At 37.4% G+C, this 22,588-nt stretch overlaps 1 protein-coding gene across 1 annotated transcript; it reads left to right on the forward strand.

The window, feature by feature from the left end:
• Positions 1-12,921: 12,921 nt before the first annotated feature.
• LOC107662010 (SPARC-like) lies at positions 12,922-22,588 on the forward strand. The gene is made up of 10 exons (XM_016451853.1): positions 12,922-13,018; positions 17,000-17,069; positions 17,316-17,342; positions 17,736-17,823; positions 18,613-18,734; positions 18,963-19,083; positions 19,602-19,735; positions 21,656-21,804; positions 21,951-22,099; positions 22,183-22,588. The coding sequence occupies exons 2-10, from the start codon at positions 17,013-17,015 to the stop codon at positions 22,209-22,211; spliced, it is 876 nt and encodes a 291-aa protein (XP_016307339.1). The 5' UTR covers positions 12,922-13,018; positions 17,000-17,012; the 3' UTR covers positions 22,212-22,588.

Raw genomic sequence — 22,588 nt, forward strand, 5'->3', positions numbered from 1 at the left:
AAAAAAAAAAAACATTTATTTAAAATAGAAATCTTTTCTAACAATATAAGTCTTTATTACCACTTTTTATCAATTTAACACATCCTTGCTGAATAAAAGCATTAATTTCTTTCAAAGAAAAGAAAAAAAAAAATACTGACCCCAAACTTTTGAATCGTGTATATTGTTACAAAAGATTTATATTTTGAATAAATGCTATTCTTTTTATTCATCAAACTTTTTATTTGTCAAAGAGTCCTGAAAAAAAGTATCACAGGCTCCAAAAAATATTAAGTAGCAAAACTGTAATAAACCAGCACTTAATTATTTCTGAAGGATCATGGAGACTGGAATAGGCTAAAGATGCTGATGAAAATTGTGTATGTGTGTGTGGCACTTTTTTGAGATTATTCTCAGCTTCAGTGCTAAGGCTCCTAATAGAGTAATATATCTGTTGGTTACAGTACAAAAGAACGTTTTTATTTTTGTGAAGCAACTGTCACTGAACTGGGCTTATATTTTGAATTGCTAGCAGTTCGCCAGGAGAGGGCAATGATACCGTCACTAAAACAAAGCCATTTCTCCAGGCAGCATTCTTTAAATCTGGAATCTGCATGCTTTTTCAGGCCAATGAACCCTAGCTGTACAGAGATATGTATATATTAATATCATTACTGCTATACATAGTAATGTACTTTTGTATATTTTAAGTTTACTCAACACATCTGAATGTGGGAGAGAAAATTAAACACTATTATACATTGTAGCTTTCAAACTTGAAGTTAACTTATATTGTATTTTCTTTTAATGCATAATTACATTTTTTTCTCAAAGATTTGTTCCCGTTGCCGTTAAAAGATTTCTGTTAAATGTAAACTGGACCTACGTCACATCTAAGGAGGCAAAAAGCATGAATAAACAAACAAAAAAAAAAACATTTACATTTTCTAATGCAAAAAACCCCAAAGCAAACAGTTTTCATTAACGTTGGGCAAGTATATTGATAGATATCCTACAAAGAAGAGCGATTCAAGCTGTTTCACAAAATGCTGTTATTAAGCAGAGTCATCAAGCTGCTGCCTATAAGAATGTATGACAATGAGCAGCTCAAGCGACAAAGCTTCATTAAAAATAAACAAACAAAAAAAAAACATTTACATGTTCTAATGCAAAAAACCCCAAAGCAAACAGTTTTCATTAACTTTGGGCAAGTATATTGATAGATATCCTACAAAGAAGAGCGATTCAAGCTGTTTCACAAAATGCTGTTATTAAGCAGAGTCATCAAGCTGCTGCCTATAAGAATGTATGACAATGAGCAGCTCAAGCGACAAAGCTTCATTAAAGTACAAATGACTAATTTTCTAGATTTGTTTGCGGGATACCAATAACATTTTTGTGTATTATCAGCACCGTCTAGTGTGTGGAATACAGGTCCACAAAATAACAGTGAGTGTAATAATTGTTCTCATTGATGTAGAACAGAATCTGAAAGAGTGAATCAGCGGCTTGCTTTCTATTGTTCATGCTGGTATAATTGCTAAGGGAGTAGCTTATAAAAGCACAGGACATGCTGACAGGCAATGCAGCTGTACTGAACCAGGGCCGTCATCAGAGGCAAACAACTGTCATGAGGGGCTCTTTGAGGTCCTCTATGAATTTTAGCAGCTGCACTGTATATAGAATATATATATTTATTTACTGATGAAACGATAGCATTTAACTCCATGAATAGATCCCGGTCTGGACAGAATGCAGCAATATAGCAGTTACATATCACTCAACAACTAACCAAAAGACAAGAGTAAAACCGTCTTCTGCCATTCTTTTCAAAGTTCGCCATGGAAACTCACTCATGCTACTGTGGTGTCAACACAATTGATCTTTTGTTGTCTGGAATGGCTAGTGAAAAGAGAAAATGCAAGGAATGCTCAGCCATCCAGGCCGTGTGTAGTGACTGCAGAAGCCTTCGCAACTGTAACAAGTGTCAAAAAGATCTCCAGCAGTTCTCGTCGGCTGGAGAAATCAGTGAATGGCAAGGAAACCCCTTGTATACAAGGACAACTTAAGTGACCTCCTTATTGAACAAAGACAAGTATTCACTTTTCTTTTCTTTTTTTCTTTGTTTCTTTTTTGCATGACAAATGAAGTATCACCACACAAATCTGCAGTACAGGGTAAATCCTTGATTGCTATCAGGAGCTTTGTCTCAAGCCCATTCATTTCTTTGAAGTAATGAATCACTGTTAGACTGTTTTCAGTGTGATGCTGCAGATCACAAATAGAGGCCATTAGCAAGTTATTACTGTGATCTTTTTTTGTTTGTTTGTTTCGGAGTTAATTTGAAATAAAAAAAGCTTGTTTCTTTAAAGTCTTTAACTTGAATCATAATGTAATGTTTTGCTTTCCTTTCCACTTATGTGGCTTAGCTATGTGGGCTGTTGGGTAATGTTAACTTATAGCTTAAACCAAACCTATTTTAGGCTTTGTTTCAGAAATCTGTTTTGTAATACCCACTTTTTAGGATCCAATCAATTCACATTTAACATCATCCAGCAGCCATTTGTAACTTGAAGCAAAGCTTCAGGTGATGCTCGCGAAGTTATTTGCTTGTACAAAAACAGTGCATTATGCTGCTTTATCTTATCTTTATACAACAACTTATGATCATAATCACGATGCATTACAAGTAACACGAGTTATGTAATCAGATTACTTTTTCACGTAACTAGTAAAGTAACACATTACTTTTTAATTTACTTTTCAGATATGTAATGCCAGTTACTTTGTTTTCCCATTTATTGACTGACAGCTCTCCTGTGCCCATGTTGAGAGAAATCAGGAGTAAGTGCAGAGGCGTTGTGTGCACTGCGTAAACTCAATGCTTACTGTACTTCTAGACTTAAACGTGAACATGCATTTAGTCATCTCCCTTGCACAAAAACAGTTTCACTATTCCTCAAAATGAATAAAAACAATGAAATGCAAACTCTGAATGATGCAAACCTGTAATAATTAAATGTTCATAAAATCCTTTTATGTATTTATTTCCTTCAGCCTGAGGCTTATTAATTTCACTTTTGGTCCGAAAGGGCTTTTACATTTGCCAAAAATAGAACTTTTTATATTAAAATCAACCAAGCAAGCCCAACTCAAACAACATATTTTTATGACATACGTCGTTATTACGAGAATAAAGATGTCATTTTAACGAGAAAGATGTAATTTTAACGAGAAAACATCTCGTTATTACGAGAAAAGATGTATCTCATTATTATGACATAATTGAGTGGAAAAATAATATGTGTGTGGCAGCAATGCGTCACCGTACAAATGAGAAACGCAAAAGTAATTTAACTGGTTTGTAGCACATAGAGATTTACTGTTTACTGCACTGTTTTTATTCAAGCGCTAATGCATCGGAAGTCTTGCGCATTCAAAGAAAATAGCCAAATAGCTTACTTCCGCGTTGCAAAATAAAATTGATATTAAACGTACAAATATGTCAAATTACTTAAGTAAAATGCAAACAGCAGTTCAGACTTGCTAATTATAAAGCAGGTACCGTAGAGCTGCTACAGAAAATGTAAACATGACAGTAGTTGGACATGATGGACAGATGAAGAATAAAGTATTTGTCTTGGACGTGTCTGTTTGCCATCTAAATGTTCTGCAGATAGAAATCACCAGACACAATATGTCGGCTCCATATTGTGATATGAGGGTTTCGTGCTCATTGCATTGCATGTATCCTGTTCAGTTTTAAAACCTTCTAGCAGAGTCAAAATGATTAAAGGAAGAAAGGGAGTAACTAGACATGCAGTAGCTAAATGTTTGACTTATTTATATGAAATAAAACTTTCTTGATAAAAAAAAACAAGACAAGAACATTAAGAATATTATACATTTGAAATAACATATAGCTATGTTTATATAATTACATTATATGACAAATCAATTTTATGGCTTAAAATACATTTTTAATGTTTTAATTGGCTAATTTAAAATTCTTTTGGAATGTTTTTCAGTAATGATAAAAAAGTAATAATATTATACATTTGAAATAGCATATACGTTTAAATCCTTTCATACTGGACAGATTTTTTGCCTTAAATGAAAGTTGTTTTGTAGTAAATGCACCATTAAAGGCCACTGCTAATGTCTGAATGTCCTCAGCTGACCAGCCAGCAGGGCGGCCAGATTCATAATCACTGTTAGATTCTTTCTCAGGACAGACTGTAGAAAATAAACATTAAACATGTGTTTTCAGTGTACTCTAATGGTCATCTAAAGCACAAATTCTTCAGTACTTTCATAGTGTGAACAGTTCCTAAATCTATTGCATGATGAATCCAATCATGAATGAAATTTAGACACAACTTTTTGGTGACAGGCTCAAACAGGGCTTTCCCTGTTCACACCAATGCCTTCACAAATGGACTGAGCATCCTTTCAGTAAACTGAGTCCTGGCCAAATCCAGTCTCAAACGACTGCTGCTCGATAGAATATTTGGACTTTTCGCTTGGGTGCTTCTGAAAACAGATCCTGCAGATTCTGCAGATAAATGCCAAATGGGGCATTGAAAAGAATTCCTTCTTTTCTCAAGATTCTGAGCCTGGAAGATGTGACTATAAAGTGAGATGCCATGCAGGTAGAGACAAGTGCAATCATGCACACTCATCAAGGTAAGAAGCATCCAATGTAGCAGAAGCACAGCACACCGCTTTCCAATTAATGTGCAGACTTCTCAACAAATGCCCAGCATTTTCAAAAGTAAGAAATAAAATAATAATTTACTGAGATTTATTCTTAAAACAACAGAAACATATCAAAATAACCAAATTCTCATGGTAAAATAGTTCACTCAAAAATCATTTTCTCACCCTCAGGTTCTTCCCATATGAAAGTGAGGCTCTTGAGTTATGTGTTTATTTATTTCTTTATTCATTCTTTGCTTCTATTTATTCATTCAGCTCAAAATAATTTGAGAGCTGTGTCTGTTGTCATTTAGTATTTTTACTCACAAAACAAAGCAAAGATAGTGATGAACTGTAGGATTTTAAATTAATTAATTTATGTATTTATTTTAATTTAAATAGAATGAATAGAATAGAATAGAAATTTTTTTATTTATTTATGCATGCATGGGTAAAAAAATAAAACAATTGCCCTCATTTTATATAGTAAATTATAACAGGTTTGCAGTTATCGGTTTTGTGCTAAATTAGCTGTTAAAAACTTAACAGATGGAGCCAAAACTGAAGCTAATTATGAACACTGGGGGTTGATTAAATGCCGCTTTCATTTCTGTCTTTAAATGATGTTTAGTAGGAAGACTCTATGGATTATTCATTCCATTCAAATTTCAGAAGAAAGCCGCTGAGGTGGCAACACAAGGATATTTTTATGAGATCATATTTCCACTCTTAATATTCTTGTCATCGGCGCTGTCGAATGTTTTAAATGTCTTCTGTATCGAATGCTCCTTGTGGGGATTATTACGGAATAACTGGCCTTCGGGAATGTCATTTTAAAAATAACTGATTAAAATGAGCTGCATTGAGATGACAAAAACGTTGTTCACACATTTGGAGAGAAAATGGAAAAGGGAAAATTAGGACTGGTTATTTGGCCGTTCTTCTGTTTGGCATAAAGGTTTTAATCTCTCTAGTTTAAGTCATTTCATTTCTATTTTATACATGGGGTCTAAAAGTCTAGTGAACGTTCTCCTGTTTTTGCATTTTTCTATTGTTCTTTGTTTTGAATTTTTTTTATTTTTTTTTTATTAGATTTTAGATCCCAGATTTGCTTCTTGATCAATTAGTTTGAATCAAAGGCTTTTCACACTTGAAAAAGTTAAAGGGGTCATATGATGCGATTTCAAATTTCTTTCTCTTTTGAGTGTTACAAGCTGTTCGTGAATAGATAAGATCCCTAAAGTTGCAAAGACTAAAGTCTCAAACCCAAAGAGATATGTTACACCAAATACACCAAATAATGATCTTTAAAAAAGCATCATATGACCCCTTTAACTCTTGTTCATTGTAAACCCCAGAAAACAGAATTCTGGACTATTTTGCTTCATGTTTCAAACTGCTCATATGTGGTTAACAATTAATCCTGGATAATCCTGGGTTTCTCACTGTACTTTCCTAAACCCTGGGTTAAAGTTCTTATTTGCATATTTGTGGTGTCAGTAGCTATGTTTCCATCCAAAGTTGTGAATTTAACTTTTGCGCAAAATTAGAATGTTGCATGTTAATAAAGAACTGTCTCTATTCTATGTGTTCAAGAGAATAAAATCGTCACTTCCTGGGGAAATGGTGCAAAGTACCAATAATAAAAATGTGGCAAGCGGGGAAGCCTGTGGCTCTTCTTTCCTATGTAATAAATGACTTGCGCCTCAGAACATGCAAACCAAATGCTGTAACAAATGCTGTCATGTTATCTTGCGTTTGGAGGTGGATGCCTGATATTTGGGAACACAATCATGTGAGACAATTCTGGGAGGTAATTATACCAAATCATTTTGATGACAGACTACAGCTTAGGCATTTAAGAATGACTAAAACAACATTTGAGGTGTGTGTGATGATGATATCAGTGTGCTGGGGTGTGTTTCCCAAAAGCATCATTAGTCAACTATAGCCACAAGTTCTGTAGTTACCAACATAGTTCAACGATTTAGTTCAAACGAACATTTGCGAACAGCATCGCAAACATACGTGGTTGGAACTACAGCTCTCCACCTGTAGTTGGAAGCATATAGCACAAGTTTTGTACAAATGCTCCAGAGCTGGTTTTCATAACCCTGGGTAAAAAGCAGTGCTAATGTAACCCCTCTCCCCTGGGTCCTCACCTCCACACCTCGTTCTCGTTCCGAGTGGGTCTCGAACCCGGGTCTCCGGCATGGGAGGCAGGCACACTAACAAGGAGGCTAAAGACCGCAGCCTCTAGCGTCCGTCTCTAGTGCGTCTCTTGAGATCAGGGGAGTGAGGTTTACCTGCACAGCACTTACTCGCTGGCCTCTGTTACACTCACCCCCCTAAACCTCACTTCCATCCGGGTCACAGCACCAATGTAACCCCTCTCTCCCGGGTCCTCTCCGCCACACCTCGTTCTCGCTCCGAGTGGGTCTCGAACCCGGGTCTCCGGCATGGGAGGTGGACGCACTAACAAGGAGGCTAAAGACTGCAGCCTCTAGCGTTGGCTAGTGCGTCTCTTGAGATCAGGAGAGTGAGGTTTACCTGCACAGCACTTACTCACTGGCCTCCGTTACACTAACCCTATTTCTAAATTACGAGTGTGAACATACCTTTACCCAGGGTTAAAAGTGGGGTTTAGAATGAGGATAACTTTAAGGGTTAAGCACATTGTTATAATGAAAATTATTATGAAAATGAAGACGTCTAAATATAAAAACCACCCTGTAACTCTAATTATCAACATTAAAGATGTTATTTTATTTGATGACATGTTATCCAAGCCCTTCATGTGCGTGTCTCATTTTTATGAATTTAAGTACAACCTGAACATAATTCCTAAGCTTCATCTAGCTTTCAATGTAGCCTACACGTCACCAGGTCACCTTCAGCAGCAGATCTGGACCAACCACTAACAACAACCCATCCCTCTGACAGCACCTCGCACCCACACCGCTGCATTCTGATCCAGTTAGAGGCACACAATCACGACCTGCTCACAATTCTGTCCATTTGCTCCATCTGTCAGCTTACCATTATCATCTTCCTGAATCTATCTATGCTCATATGTTTTCTCTCCACGTCTGTCTGTCCAATGGAGAAAATGAAAAAAGGGATACAAAGGAAGCACTATTGTAATATGTCTAGTGCGCACTATTGCCTTCTGCTTCTTCACCCATACAGAGTTCTCACCACGACACGGTTTTCTTTAATACCTCAGTATCTCTTCACTATCGGATAAAATGGCCACTTTATAGTCACAGATTACATCTAATCTTACGCTCAAATGGATTTGCAGCATCACTGACAGTGCTGTTAAATCCATGGCTTAATCTGCGCATAGCAAACCATAGTTTATTGAGATTAATACCATATGTGCGATCGCCGTGATTTTGCCAAGTAAGACATGTTCCTGGATCAACATTTTTTGTTGATCCTGGATCAATCAGAATCAGAATCAGAATGAGCTTTATTGCCAGGTATGTTTACACATACGAGGATTTTGTTTTCGTGACAGAAGCTTCCACAGTGTAACAGAATGACAGTGACAGAACAAAAAACACAGATAATAAAAAATAAAAATAAATAAAAAATTTAAAATAGAACAAGTAAATAAGGAATAAAAATATATACAGTTTTACAAGTGAAAACTAAATTCCTGATATCAAGAATGATCGTTTTTAGTAATAAAATTAAATTCCTTATCTCAAGAATTCCCATCGTTACTAGTGAAAATCCATTTTTGATATCAAGAATTTCCATTGTTACCAGTGAAAATTCCATTCATGATATCAAGAATTATAATTTTAACTTGAGAAATATGAATTGTTGATATCAAAGATTCATATCCTGGGAATGATTAAAAGTCAATATGGCTTGCCATAGCCAGGGTTTATTTTGGCGATAGTAACAGAACGGTAGTTCTGTACATTAGTCCCTATATAAATTAATATATCTTGCAGTTGAGAGTAGTTTTGTGTAGAGGACATTAAGGTTTTAAATTTTGAATTAAGGAATTCAAGTTAATTAGCACAAACCACCGTGCCATTGAACAAGGGACCTGACCTCAAAGTCTACATCTAGACTGAAGCTGAACTGAGTGTCTGCAGTATAATATCATGCACCTGAATCTCATAAATAGTGCGTGTGTGTTTTGTGGCAGTAGTTTACACAGTAGCCACACTGGCAAAGATGATGGAGTCAATTTCCAAATGACAGAGCAGCTCTTAAGACAATGACATGGTTCACTGTGAAAAGACATTCAGTTTGTGTGGGCTCCTTTCAGCTGACGTAATGACAAAGAGAGGTTTCTCTTGCCAAACACATTCTGTTTATTATATTTGCCATCACAACTTTTTCTGAGGATGAAAACACATTGCTTTACTTACTGATGTTATAAGTTACATAATCCTGTATGTTGAACTCTAACAGTTTTGATTATATTTCAGCTTTATCAGCATAATGCCACTTGAACCTGCCCTATAAAGTATATGATTTATGCACACATCCTCCTGTGTAGATGTACAGTAAACTAATGTGTCATGATATATTCCTGCCCAGTGTTGATATTATTTGCTGACTCAGTTTATATAAAGTCTAAACAGGAACTAGGATGAAAAGAGACCTTGTTCCTTAAAGGATGTGAATCTCTGAAGAGCCTGTGGAACTTTATTGTGAAAATGGAGGTCGAAATCCCACCGTCTGGTGTGTAATTCAGAATCCAGCTATTTTCAGTCAGGCCCCATGAGAGGTGTTTCCCGTAAACCAACCAAAGAGAGCTTCTTTCAAAATAAATCAAGAGTCAGCATTTGTGGTGCAATATTTTGACACATTTTCAAAACACATATTATTATTTAAGAGTAAAGTAAAATTATAAAATATTTTTGCAACATTTCTAATATTTTTATGATAATACTAAAAATCAGAAATGTTTTCAAAAAACATTTTATAATTTTACTTTATACTGTGTATGTACACACACATAGGTTTTGTTTCTTTTCTATTTTTTTCTTTATTTTATATTCTTTGTACTAGAAATGTGTGTTCAAAATTGAAATGTGTTTCAATTCTTGTTATAAATTTCAGGGAGCCTGTGACCCTCTGTGATCTTCTCAGATCCCACAGACAGCGCCACGTCTGCAGTGCATAGAACAATTACACCTCCTCCGTGGCCCTGCTTTCAGTGTCTGCAGAGGCTAGAATGGAAAATGCCACGTTGCAGAGAATCTATTTTTTTCCAGCGTTGTCTCATCCAGATGTTTCTCTCCTTACTGCTCTGTACACTCAGAAAGTACAGACATTAGCAATCTATAGCAGAGTGAACCTCTGTGACTGTGAACTTCATGTGATGTCTCATGGGTGGAATGAAACGGTAGGCGTGATTAGTTTAGTCTGCTGGTCAGGACACACAAAACTATGAGACAGTACAGTGGAATGGGCCCCTGGAATCTCAGACAGGATTTTTTTTAGAGGATTCAACCATTTGACACTCTCTGTCCAAAAAAGAAAAAAAAAAGTGCTGCCCATCTGAAATACATGCTACATTTGCAGTCAGCCACTATGGACCGTTTTCACAAAACTGTGATGGTCACTTGGTGATGGTGTTTCAATGGTCATCAGCATCGTAAATCCTAAAAAAAGTTTTTTTGTATTTTAATTTTTTTAGCACTATACTTTGTATTATATTACCTTTGCATCAAATTACAAAAAAACGAGTTAACGCTAATGCGAGGGTGTTTCTAATAGGGTGTGAATTTGACATTGTTCTCTCTACTGACTGCCATTATCAGTCTCTCTCTATTTTTTTTTAAGTCATGAAAACACTATCATGGAGTTTTCTTTTGCTATTTGAGCAAGTGGGAATGCAAAAAATATATTTGTGGTAGCCTCCCATTCACTGCTATAGAAGTTTACCCAGCTATGACGACTTCTGCAGCTGAGAAATGTGAAAAAGGTCAATAGATTATATGTGCACCATTATCAGATCATAAATGAGTTTACTAAGAGTGAATTACAAAAATACATTTGACAGATATTCCATGCAGAAAATCACTATTTGACCTTAGTTGAGTGAACACCAGAGAGATATCTAGACCAGGGGCCGGTTGCATAAACTGCTTAGACTAGTCTTAAAAAGTTATAGTCATCTAATTTTTTTTCTTCAAGACTGGTCTTAAAGGGATAGTTCACCCAAAAATGAAAATTTGATGTTTATCTGCTTACCCCGAGGGCATCCAAGATGTAGGTGACTTTGTTTCTTCAGTAGAACATAAACGAAGATTTTTAACTCAAACCGTTGCAGTCTGTCAGTCATATAAGGTAAGTGGATGGGAATCACGGCTTTGAGAGTCAAAAAAACATACACAAACAAAACCAAATTAAACCCTGCGGCTCGTGACGATACACTGATGTGTAAAGACACGAAACGATCGGTCTGTGCAAGAAACTGAACAGTATTTATATCATGTTTTACCTTTGATTTTCACCGCAATGTCTGAACTGTCCTGAGCGCGTTCTCAACAGCTGGCGCCTGAAGCGTCTTCTTCTTCTTCTTGCTTTACGGCGGATCGCAGACTTATAAGTGCATTCTTCTTCTTCTTCGTTGGAGTTTTACAGCAGTTGGCATTCATAGTGTTGCATTACTGCCATCATTATAAGTGCATTACCGCCACCTCTCTCTCAAATGGACTATTGACACGCCTAATTGAGATTGTAGATAGAGTGTCAATGGTCCATTTGAGAGACAGGCCGTGATTCCCATCCACTTACATTATATGACTGACAGACTGCAACGGTTTGAGTTAAAAATCTTCGTTTGTGTTCTACTGAAGAAACAAAGTCACCTACATCTTGGATGCCCTGGGGGTAAGCACATAAACATCACATTTTCATTTTTGGGTGAACTATCCCTTTAACTTTTTTAATTCAGTTACAAAAAGGTATATTGGTTTAATTTAAATCTCAGAAGTATGTCCAATTGCCCCTTGTCTACAGCTAGTTGGTGAAACCAGTTCTTAAGACCCAGTCTTAAAATAGTGGCTATGTTTATGCAACTGGCCCCAGGTCTTTTTGCTTTCTCTTTGATGAAACAAAGATGAAAAAAAGCACATATAGCGTATAATAACACATAGGAATCATGCATCAAATATTGTGTCAAAGAAGCAACAGATTTATAAAATAATTAATAAATGTTATCTTTCGATCACATAAGACAAATACAGTTTTACATAGCTGTGATGAGAGGGGCGGGGCCGAGAGCCGTGGGAACGGAGCGAGGCCGGTGGAGTACATGCTAATGCACGACACCTGCCCCACTCACCGGTCTCGAGTCCTACGGAGGAGCTCCGGAAGGATAAAAGGAGGAGTGACGACAGTGTTGGAGGAGAGAGGACCAGGCCTGGACTTTATTTTGTGTTTTGGTTCTGTTTGTGCGCAACAGTCGTCCGCGAGGGGCTGTCGCGCTGTTTTGTGTTTATTTTATTATTAAAGTTTTGATTAAATGTTCGTCGGTTCCCGCCTCCTTCTTCCCGACCTACGAATGTTGTTACAATAGCCTTATGTACAGTATACTGGTTCAAATTATATTGGTGGATTTTATGTGTATTTTAAATGTTGTGGCGTTTTATTTTTATTTTTTTAATTGGTGCATTTGTAAGGAAATAAGGACATTTTTATCAATAGTTTTGAATACTTGTTTTAAACGTAGTCTAATGAAAGCAATGATACGTTTCGGGGATTTTTCGTTTTAACAAAAGAATAAAAGGCACATCTGAGCAGACAAACCCAAAGCAGTTTTCTTTGTTATTCAGTCTTTCCTTGCTTCAACACTGACCTACATGCTCTGACATGAAGCTTAATTCAATAATACTTAGCTGGAAGGAAGAGTTTTTGTAGATCGGGCACAAATTATGATCTGGCCTGTTGTGCTATCTTATGTTCGCTCCATTTGGAAGCACTTAAATTTACTAAAACTATTGTTTTAGTCTTTTTAGCAATAAAATGCTATGATATAGACCAGTTAGTTTTCCTATTAGACCAAGTAATGTTTAACACTATGAGATTATAAAGATAATATTCACATGCCTACAGTAAAGTTCAAACATGAACTTAGTTAAAAGTTTGTGGTGGAGAGTATACATTGAGTATAAAGGTCCACGTGAGTTGGATACACAGAGTTAACTGTGGGACGTCCCACCCTAACCGAGTGAAGGGAGGGGGGTTGACCGGACCTGCCCACAGCAAATGTCTTCTGTGTGAACTTGTGTTGCTGTTAGATAGTTTCAGACCCTTTCACCAGCTGACATCTCCTCTGGCTTCTCTGTTAGACGGACAGAAGGTAAGATCGTTCATTTGTGTACTCTTCTCATTCTTACATCCTTAATAAGGAAAACGAATAAAGTCTCACAGTCATGTGTTGATTTACTAATACTTTTTTAAACCATCCCCAAAACGGTTCTTACTAATAGTAGCTTGATTTTTGTTTCTGTTCTATACTTGCGTGCTAAAAAGATTACAAGGTTTTAAAGATCACGTTCCCATGTGCATGTAATGATACACAGATTTACTGAAAGCACTGACCTTACTCTGAAACTTCCACTGGAAGCAGGTGTCTGTTGTTTTATATAAACTTTGAGTGTTGCTTATTTATTAATGATGAAATTTTTTGTAAAATGAATGCAAACAGATTATTTACCAGGCTAATGTTTGAACCTATACTGTGTAGTCTATGGCTCAAAGCAGCACAATATTGAGGTATTGTGTGCCACATATGCAGCAGGAGGGGTGAACACAGAGTCAGGGATGGAGGGGGAGGGGAGAGAGAGTCGGCCCGATAGGCCCCTCCCCTTCCAATTACTCCCATCAAAAGGAATGCGCGTTTCCATGGCGATTTTTCACCAGCTGTTTGAGAACATGTCGAACTGAGGCAGATGTCGCCGCTGTAGACAAACAAGAATCGTGTGAACTGTCAGCCTACAGCTGCTGGCAGGGCCCATATTGTTAAATAAAGATAAGAGTTTGAAAATCCTTTCTATCTTTTTTTTTTATTTATAAAACTTTATTGCTAAATTTACCATACCAACTGCATATGGTATGATATCTTACAAGATTTTATGACAAATGTGTGGTACAGCATTGATAATATTTTTCCTGTGGTTTGCCAAAAAGATTTTCACAAGAGAGAGAGAGAGATGGCATAAACAAACATTTTATTGAAACTTAGAAAGGTTTTATGTGCCTTTGGGTGAAATAAAAAAGGTTAAATGTGTTTTTTTCATCAATTCTGTGTGCAAAGGGATTGAAACCCCTACAAATCAGACTTATATTTACAACACATACGGATTAGTGAATCAAAAATTGAAGTTGTAGAAACAACTTTTAACTCGGTGGTTTGTGGCTTGCGCTCACCTTGAGGATCAGATAGGAATATAAATGAATAAGTCATATTTTCTCAGCCACAGATAAGGTCTTTTCAAGGTGATACGCTTATATTTATAGGATGGAATTCATTTCCTTTCTCACAGACAGTTGCTCTTTGCACTGGATAAAGGAGAGAGCTACGAAGTAATAACAGAGCGGTTTAACTTACAAACAGTGTCGGGGGGAAGGGCGGGCGACTTAAAAAGGTCAGGTGATTGTTAACTCGGGTTACATGGATCTTTTTTTGCTCAGTCACTCTCTTTTGACTGTCTTTTGTCTTCCTCGGAGGTCCCTGCATGTACTCCTTTTCAGCAGAGGATGAAATTTCCTCTTCCCTCCCACCTTGTTTTTTGGCACAAGGTTTAGCTTTGTAATAGCGATTCCTCATTACTACGAAATAAGATCGGGTTCCACAGAGATGAGTTTTCATTTCCTGTGAAACAAAACCTCGGGACTAAAACGTGTTGATTTGGCACATTTCAGCATTAGCATGTCAACGCAGATTCGTTTTGAAACCCCACTTTTTGTCACGCTAACTCAGATGTGACTGCAGTGCTGGCAGGTTCACTGTTTGTTTCAAGGGAGCTTTCAGTAAGAAGGAGTCTGTTTTTCTGCTTAGCACTAAATGTCACACAGATGCAAGCAAGTAATTGTGCCGTAATGGACAGGTGGCTCATGCAGAGGTTTAGTGCTCATGCCAAGTGGCTTCCTGCTCCATAAATCAAGCATGCCCACCACGCCAAACTCTCTATCCCAGCACTGGGCACTGATGATGATATTCTGTTTGTGTTAAATAGGCTACCTGGGATGATATTAGAGTAAGCACAGCAAAGGTATGTTTGTTAGAGAAATCATATGCCATATAGTGTGTAGTATTTAAATTTGCAAGAGATGCATTGGCAGCAAGTCAAATGTTGTGGATAAAGTTTTGCAATTAATTTGTTTATGTAGAGATTGAACCACCTGTTTTGTCGCTCCGGAGAGAGGGAGAAAACTCCGTCTGCAGAGCTTCTGGAAAATGACTCTTTGAAAAAAAACGCATAGTACTGAGCTGCTGTTTTCCTCCCGGTTTATGCCTCACAGCCTGCTTAACTAACTAAACTCTAAATTAAATACTGGGTTGAAAAGGGTTCCTTTATACCACTGACTTTGCTACAGTTCAGGCATGTTTGATTTTGAATGTGACCTTCCAAATAAAATAAGTTGTTTTGCTCTAAAGTGACTCCACCAGAGTAATGGACTTATACTTCAGCCAACAAATGACTTACATAGACGTACCAAGACGTCTAGTGAAATTAATAGAGCACACCTCCAAATTAATGATGTCAGGTAATTTCCTTCGTCCTATGACTCACACAGCCTCGGCCGGTTAAAATAGGACGCTTTTTGTTGACGGAAAGCGAAAAGATTATTTTTCTGCCGTCAGCATTTGAAGAGTGTGACAGAGTCTCTGTAGTTTTCCACGTTTAAGTCTAGAGATGCGGGGCATCTGACCTCAGCCATCTTCTTTTCCTTTGCCAAAGAAAACATTGAAGGGCTATTGAAGGGCTATTGAAGGGTTCACACACCTGCTTACATGGTTTTTATGTGCTGAATACAAGAGATTATGCGTCACAAACTCAACAACAAGAGCTCTTCAGTGAAATTACCAACAATATTACTCAAAAATCTAATCTAATTTAGGATCTATGGATCTCCATGACATATTTGAAGATTATTTGAAACCTAAAACCACATTTGGCAACACTAAATATGGTCAATCAGAGCCAAAATGTGCATCCAATAAGCCAAGGGGAATCTCAGCAGTTGCTGGGTAGGGCAAATTATATTCAGGTCAGTGGTTTCAAGAAGACCCCTTAACTCCCATAGGAATTCTACAACTTGGCCAATTATAAATGCACAGATAATATGCAGCAGTCTCACCCATTATCCACTAATGCACAAACGGCCCACCACAGCTTGAGGGGTGGGACATAGCTTTGATTTTAATCGCTTACAAAGTCAAACACCAAATATGTCGCGATGCATCTTCATCATACTCACAACAAGAACTTGGCTGATGGATGCTTCCAATGTCCAATAACTTTCATAACCAAACACAGTCATAACAGTTTTGATGCAACATTAGCATCTCAGTCACATAACATTAAGAAAGTGCCTTTCATATTCAGAACTGGCAGGTTATCTGTTGTTTTGTAGCCAGTGTCATTGGTGCATTTGTGTTTTTATAGAGAAACAACAGTGTCTGGCACCAAAAATGCAAAAGTTGATAGAATCACCCACTGATGGTCTACCTATGGCTGCTTTGAACTTTCCAGCCATAAACAAAATATATTTATAATGAAACAGAGAGATAAGGGGAAAGGAAGAGGGATCTTTGGTATACAGAGAAAATGGACAAGAGAATGAGTGCTTTCAGACAAGCAGCCCCTATCTCCCCGCAGGAAAGTGTCATTTCTCAAGGAGAACATATCACATCAGTCAGTCTTCCAGATGCTCTTTGAGCGAGAGGAAAGCAGTCGAGCCAGCAGAACAAAGACAGACTGAGCTCTTATCTCAATCAGCTTCTGTCTGGAGAGACTGACTTCTGTAGGTTAGTTATTCGTTGCAGAGCATACAGAGCAGGTCTGGTGGCCCGAACGCGTGTGGTTCAGCGCCTGAGGTCTTGAACTGATGTGCTATTGATCTCAAGCCACTGGTGGACTTATATAAAAGGAACATAGAGACCCGAGTAGCATGCATGTGTGTGATTCTGATATCTACGATTCTCCTACTCCACAACACACATTACATGCATAATACTAACATGATAATGTGATGCAGTGTAAATCCTTCAGATTACCTTCGGTTTTTGGTGTTGTAGATATAGAGGATGATGTGAGTTTTTATTTTTGCTTAGGCTGAAACTCAAGATGAGGGTTTGGATCTTCTTCCTGTTTTGCCTCGCTGGCAATACTCTGGCTGCTCCAGTAAGTAAATCTGAAAAGGAACAAAATAAATAATTATATATATATATATATTCGATTTTTCTATATTTTATTTTATATTACTAATTTTATATTTAATAATAATATAATAAAATTGCTTAAAAAATGTTACTTAAAAAAGTAAAACAAGATTTGAATTCAAAACCAAAGAGCATTTTAATGCCCTTTTTAATGCTGCTTTGTGACTACTAAACTTTTACTAAAGTCCATATAAATGTAATTTTACAGACTGAAGAGGAGCCAGTTGTTGAAGAGGTATGTTGTGTTAAATTAATATTTAAATCTTTTAAAAATCTCTTTGCTTATGGCCAAACTGCATTTTGAAGAAGACTTGTCAAGCCAGTCATTGGCCAAAAATAGACAACTCGCCCCCATTATGGGATCAGATGTGTTTACATATGCAGCTTCCTGTTACATTCCCCCAGGGGACTGAAATCCATAAAGTTTGAAAATATATCTGAAAGGGACTAATTACAATTCCATGCTTCCCCACATGTGCACACAGATGCCAGTTGTGTTGGACACAATGCAAAACTCTTGTTGTGGCTGTGCAGTCATGTTTCCTCACATAAAAGAGGAAAGCGGTGTTTAAAACTGGGCTTGGTTGTACAGGCCATACCCATAATACTTTTCTGTCTCATAATTCAGGAGCTGGAAGTGGGAGCCAACCCAGTCCAGGTGGAGACCGGAGAGTTTGATGAGGCCATTGAAGTCGTGGAGGATGTTATTGCTGAGAGTGAGTTTAATGTCATTTCCACACACCTCAAACTATTAGCCATTGTTTTGAGGCTGTGTTTCTTTCACCAAAGTTACAGATTTATTTCCTCTCCAGAGATTTATCTGCTGTTTGCATCATGTCATCTGTCCCTGTGCACGAGTGAAGTTGTGATAACGTGTGTAGATTATATAGAAGTACACAAGACTATGGGTAATAACAGGCTGCAGCTAAGTCAAAAGTAGACAGCTGTAATTATGCATTCAGACAGACTATGGCTATACAGGACTAAGCTGATTCCAGTGCCAGTCTTCCAGCCACATGCCCACCACAAAATATCTAGGAAGGGCGAGGGGAAAGAAATGTAAATCCATTGGTGAAGAACATTTTTGAATATAATGCCCTTAAAAGGAATTAAACAAAACAAAATAAAATATAAATTAATAACAAAATTAATTAAAATATATTGGAGAACAAATATTTTTAATATGTGCCCTTTGAAGGAATAAATTAAAGTAAAATTTAAAATATAAATTAATAACAAAATTAAATAAAAAAACATTTAAAATCCATTGTAGATAAACATGTTTGAATATATGCCCAATAAATGAATAAAAGTTAATACAATATATATTAATAACAAAGGTAAATTAAAACATAAATAAAAGTATAATATGAAACAATATGAAAAATATTAATATTAATAAAAATGCATTTGAATTTTAAATTAAAAATATTAAATATATATATTAGAAATTATAAAAAATTATAATAATAATAATTTTTGTCTTTAATGCTTTCTCCTTACAGACCCCTGCCTAAACCATCACTGCAAGAAAGGCAAAGTGTGCGAGGTTGATGACAGCAACCAGCCCATGTGTGTGTGCCAGGACCCTCTGATCTGCCCCGCCCCAGTCGGAGATTTTGAGCATGTGCGTGTCTTTAGTCATTTCCTTCATTTCATGTCTGTCTCATGTCTCCACATGTGTAGTGACAGCAATGCCTAGAAGCACATGTGCACCATTTGAGCAGATTGATTGAAATGTTGGTTTATGCATTGGGTCAGCAAACATTAGTATGATACCGTGGGGAAATCAAACCTGTCAAGTTGACAACCATGGCATTTAATGTTGCTCATATTTATGGCTTTTATTTCACAGGTCTGTGGCACTGACAACAAGACCTACGAGTCCTCCTGCCACTTCTTTGCCACCAAATGCGCCCTGGAGGGCACCAAGAAGGGCCACAAGCTGCACCTGGACTACATCGGACCCTGCAAATGTGAGCACATAATGAAGTAAAACAAGGCAGACTTTGAAAGTAAAATCTAGACCACTCACAAATTCAGCCATGAACATAAGTGGAATTGAGTGCTTTGGAGTGATTGATGGCTTGTAGCTTTGAGGCATCCCCGTTGCCCCCTTCAAACACTGAGCACAGGACGAGCACGAGCTTGCCGGTGCAGCTCCACAAAGCAGACCCAATCCCCCTAAATCTTCCTCATCCACAGCCGTTGTACGCCTGATGGGATGAGTCGGGAATGAAAAGCTCAAATGGAGCTCCCGTTGTGGTGTAGTCTCATCGCTAAGCAGGGTGTCTCAGTCAGAGTCTCAGAAAATGTGTTTATGGCATAAACGAATTAGATCCTAACAGCTATGACACTAATATTAGCCAGAGGGCTGTAATTTGGCCCCCTTTAGACTCCAAGAGTATAATGCTACGATAGGTGCCACAGGCATGCTATTTGTGTTTATTATTTATTTCAAAACGAATGTGTTAATATTTGAATGTTCCCTCAGACATCGCCCCCTGCTTGGACAATGAGCTGAATGAGTTTCCCCTGCGCATGAGGGACTGGCTGAAGAACGTGCTGGTGACCCTGTATGAGCGCGATGAAGAAAATAACCTGCTCACCGAGAAGCAGAAACTCAGGGTCAGTTCAACGTTTTGCTCTTTATAGTCTGAAAAACCTCTGAAAATGGCAGCATTCCCTAGTAAAAAAAAAACCCCTATGCAATAATTTAAAATACATTTATTTCTAAGTATACTACTAATTCATTAACATATTTATTGACATATCACTTATGACTCACTGATATAAAATTATAATTAAACTTTATTTGGAGTATTTCTTTATTGCACAATGCACATTTCTTTAATATTATGCCTAAAAAGTGTTCTAATATCACTATTAATAAGGATTTTATGATCTCTGTATAATATCGGTCTTTAAATGCAAGATATTTAAAGTGTACCTGAAGTATACTTGCAATAGTTCCACTTTTGCACAATCAAAAATACTTCAGTATATCTTTAATTGGACCTCAGCACTACTTTGCAGCATTAAGCACAAAATTAGTTGTTCCAATACCAGTTCAGCTTACTAAAAGTCAAATTACACATTTTAGTTTATTTATTTTTTCACCAAGGTAGGCTCATTGGAAAAAAAAAAAGTGTCTCTACCTACATTTTTGCAAAACTCTAAAAACATACAATTAACTGCAGTTTCCAGCTGAGATGAACACTAGAGGCAGTAAAATGCCAACAACTTTTATTCCTTTTCACACAAATTATGATTACAGGTGCAGATTATTATTATTTGTACACTAATACATTTTGATGTTTGCATTGCATAACCAGCTTCATATGTATGGCTTGTCTAACATAGTAAACTTGCTCTGTAGCTCACCCGGTACAGTCCTGTGAAATCACGATAAAAAAAAAGCCCAAAGACATGTAAAAGTGTAACGGAGCCGACGAGAGGCGTGCGGATCCATATGCAAGCTTTTATTAATAAACATGGTCAAAAAACACAGGCAGGGGCAAACAACAGCAGACAAGGCAAAACGAAAGAGCAATCCAAAACGGGCTTGAGTCAGACGACAGTGAACGTTATCCAGAGGGCTTGACAAGAGAGGTAATCTGCAAAACGAGAGCAATAATCCAGGCGAGGGGCAAACAGTCCGAAACGGCAAGGCAAAAGGTAAATCCAAGATACGCGGGCAAGAATCAGAAACCAGGAAACACAACGAGACTAGAACTAGGAACTAGAAACTAAGACAGGGAAATGGCTCCGTAAAGTGCTATCACTTGGAGAGTGATAAACACAGACAATACTTGGCGTTGAATGGTGGTGTGAGACTGATTTATATAGTGTGTGTTATTGGTAGCAGCTGTGTGTGATTGGTTTCAGGTGAGCTTGTGATTAGTGCAATGGAGCATGGGAAATGTAGTCCAGGGTGATGTGTAACAGTCTGTGTAGTGTGAGAGTCCATGTGGAGAGCGGGTGACCTCTGGTGGTGCGCGAATGGAAGTTTATAGACCGGATTCGTGACAAAAAGCAAGCTAAAATTGCATGGTTGCCTTAGTTAATGCATTTTTAACATTCTCGGTTAGGTCTGTGTAGGTGGTATGTTATTTTCAAACACAACACAGCACCTTTTTGCACAACTCACCAGACATTTTGTTTCTAAACTACTGCGATGTATACAATAACCAATGTTAATGTAATACAACTTTGCCAGATTTATGTTCATCCAGGCACTCACTGGACATTTCACTTTAGAAGTATTGTGAAACATGCAAGAAGCCACATAATGTAATTTTGCAGGAATGCCGCCACAAGCACGTTTTTCCAATGAGCATGGGTTGCAAAATACTTTTTTTGGCCTGCTGAACTTTCCATTGTCCTCTACATAACAATGTAAACAAAATTTGAACTAAAGATAAGTTCAATAGCAGCCTTATCTTAGGGAAGGAAAAAGAAAAGGAGTGTATGTATAATTGAACAATATATTCAAATCCAGATGGCAAAACTTCTGAAATGCCTGCAAACTTCATGCCGTGTTTGTAGATAAAGAAGATTTATGAGAATGAGAAGAGGCTGCAGGCTGGTGATCATTCTCTGGACCTTCTGGCCCTGGACTTCGAGAAGAACTACAACATGTACATCTTCCCTGTTCACTGGCAGTTTGGCCAGCTTGACCAGCACCCCGTTGATGGGTATGTTTAACTCATTTTCACAGCTAGTTTTGTATCAATACTCTGCATATCTGCTGTTTCGGTGACAGAAACTGTTACCTTTTAGCTAATATGACAATAATAAGAAATAATCATTTAAATGTGCATGTGTTTCTGTGTTATATCAGCTTCCTGTCCCACACTGAGCTGGCTCCTCTGCGCGCTCCTCTCATCCCAATGGAGCACTGCACCACCAGCTTCTTTGAGCACTGCGATGCTGACCAAGACAAGTACATCGCTCTCGAGGAGTGGGCCAACTGCTTTGGAATCAAAGAGCGTGAGTTTTTGACCATGCCGTTCATATTTTTATTATGCTCTGTTAATGTTATTTGCTAACTTTTTTCTGTTTTCTGCTTTCAGAGGACATCGACAACGACCTTGTCATCTAAGCACATCTGCCATTGATGCTTCCTAGTTACTATTGGGGCAAAGTGCTAACCCTTAAGTTAAAATCAAAGTAAAGGTGCTAATTGCGATTTCTAACAACCTGCATATACCACTAAACATTCATTATGTTTAAAAAAAAAAGTGCACAATCCACAATGAGTGACTGAACACTACAGTTTTTAAGTTGGCCAAGCAGCTGTTGGACAGGCTATATTAAAGAGAGTTAAATATGATGAACTACGTATGTTGCAAGATACACCTTTTTTGTTTTGGAAATGGATCCACAAATGTTTTTTACACTCAGAATCAGGGCTTGAATTGTAAGTTTGGAATTTTGATGGTGGAAATGTACAAAAACAAAATAAAGTTTCCAAATAAA

Source organism: Sinocyclocheilus anshuiensis, unplaced genomic scaffold (assembly GCF_001515605.1).
Source record: "Sinocyclocheilus anshuiensis isolate Anshui unplaced genomic scaffold, SAMN03320099.WGS_v1.1 scaffold535, whole genome shotgun sequence".
Taxonomy (NCBI): Eukaryota; Metazoa; Chordata; class Actinopteri; order Cypriniformes; family Cyprinidae; genus Sinocyclocheilus; species Sinocyclocheilus anshuiensis.

Bases quoted from the DNA above. Each gene is read 5' to 3' on its own strand.
- LOC107662010 (XM_016451853.1), top strand. From the start codon at position 17,013: ATGAGGGTTTGGATCTTCTTCCTGTTTTGCCTCGCTGGCAATACTCTG. The intron at 18,735-18,962 runs GTGCGTGTCTTT...TTTATTTCACAG, and splicing joins CAGTCGGAGATTTTGAGCAT to GTCTGTGGCACTGACAACAA. The intron at 19,736-21,655 runs GTCAGTTCAACG...CCGTGTTTGTAG, and splicing joins CCGAGAAGCAGAAACTCAGG to ATAAAGAAGATTTATGAGAA.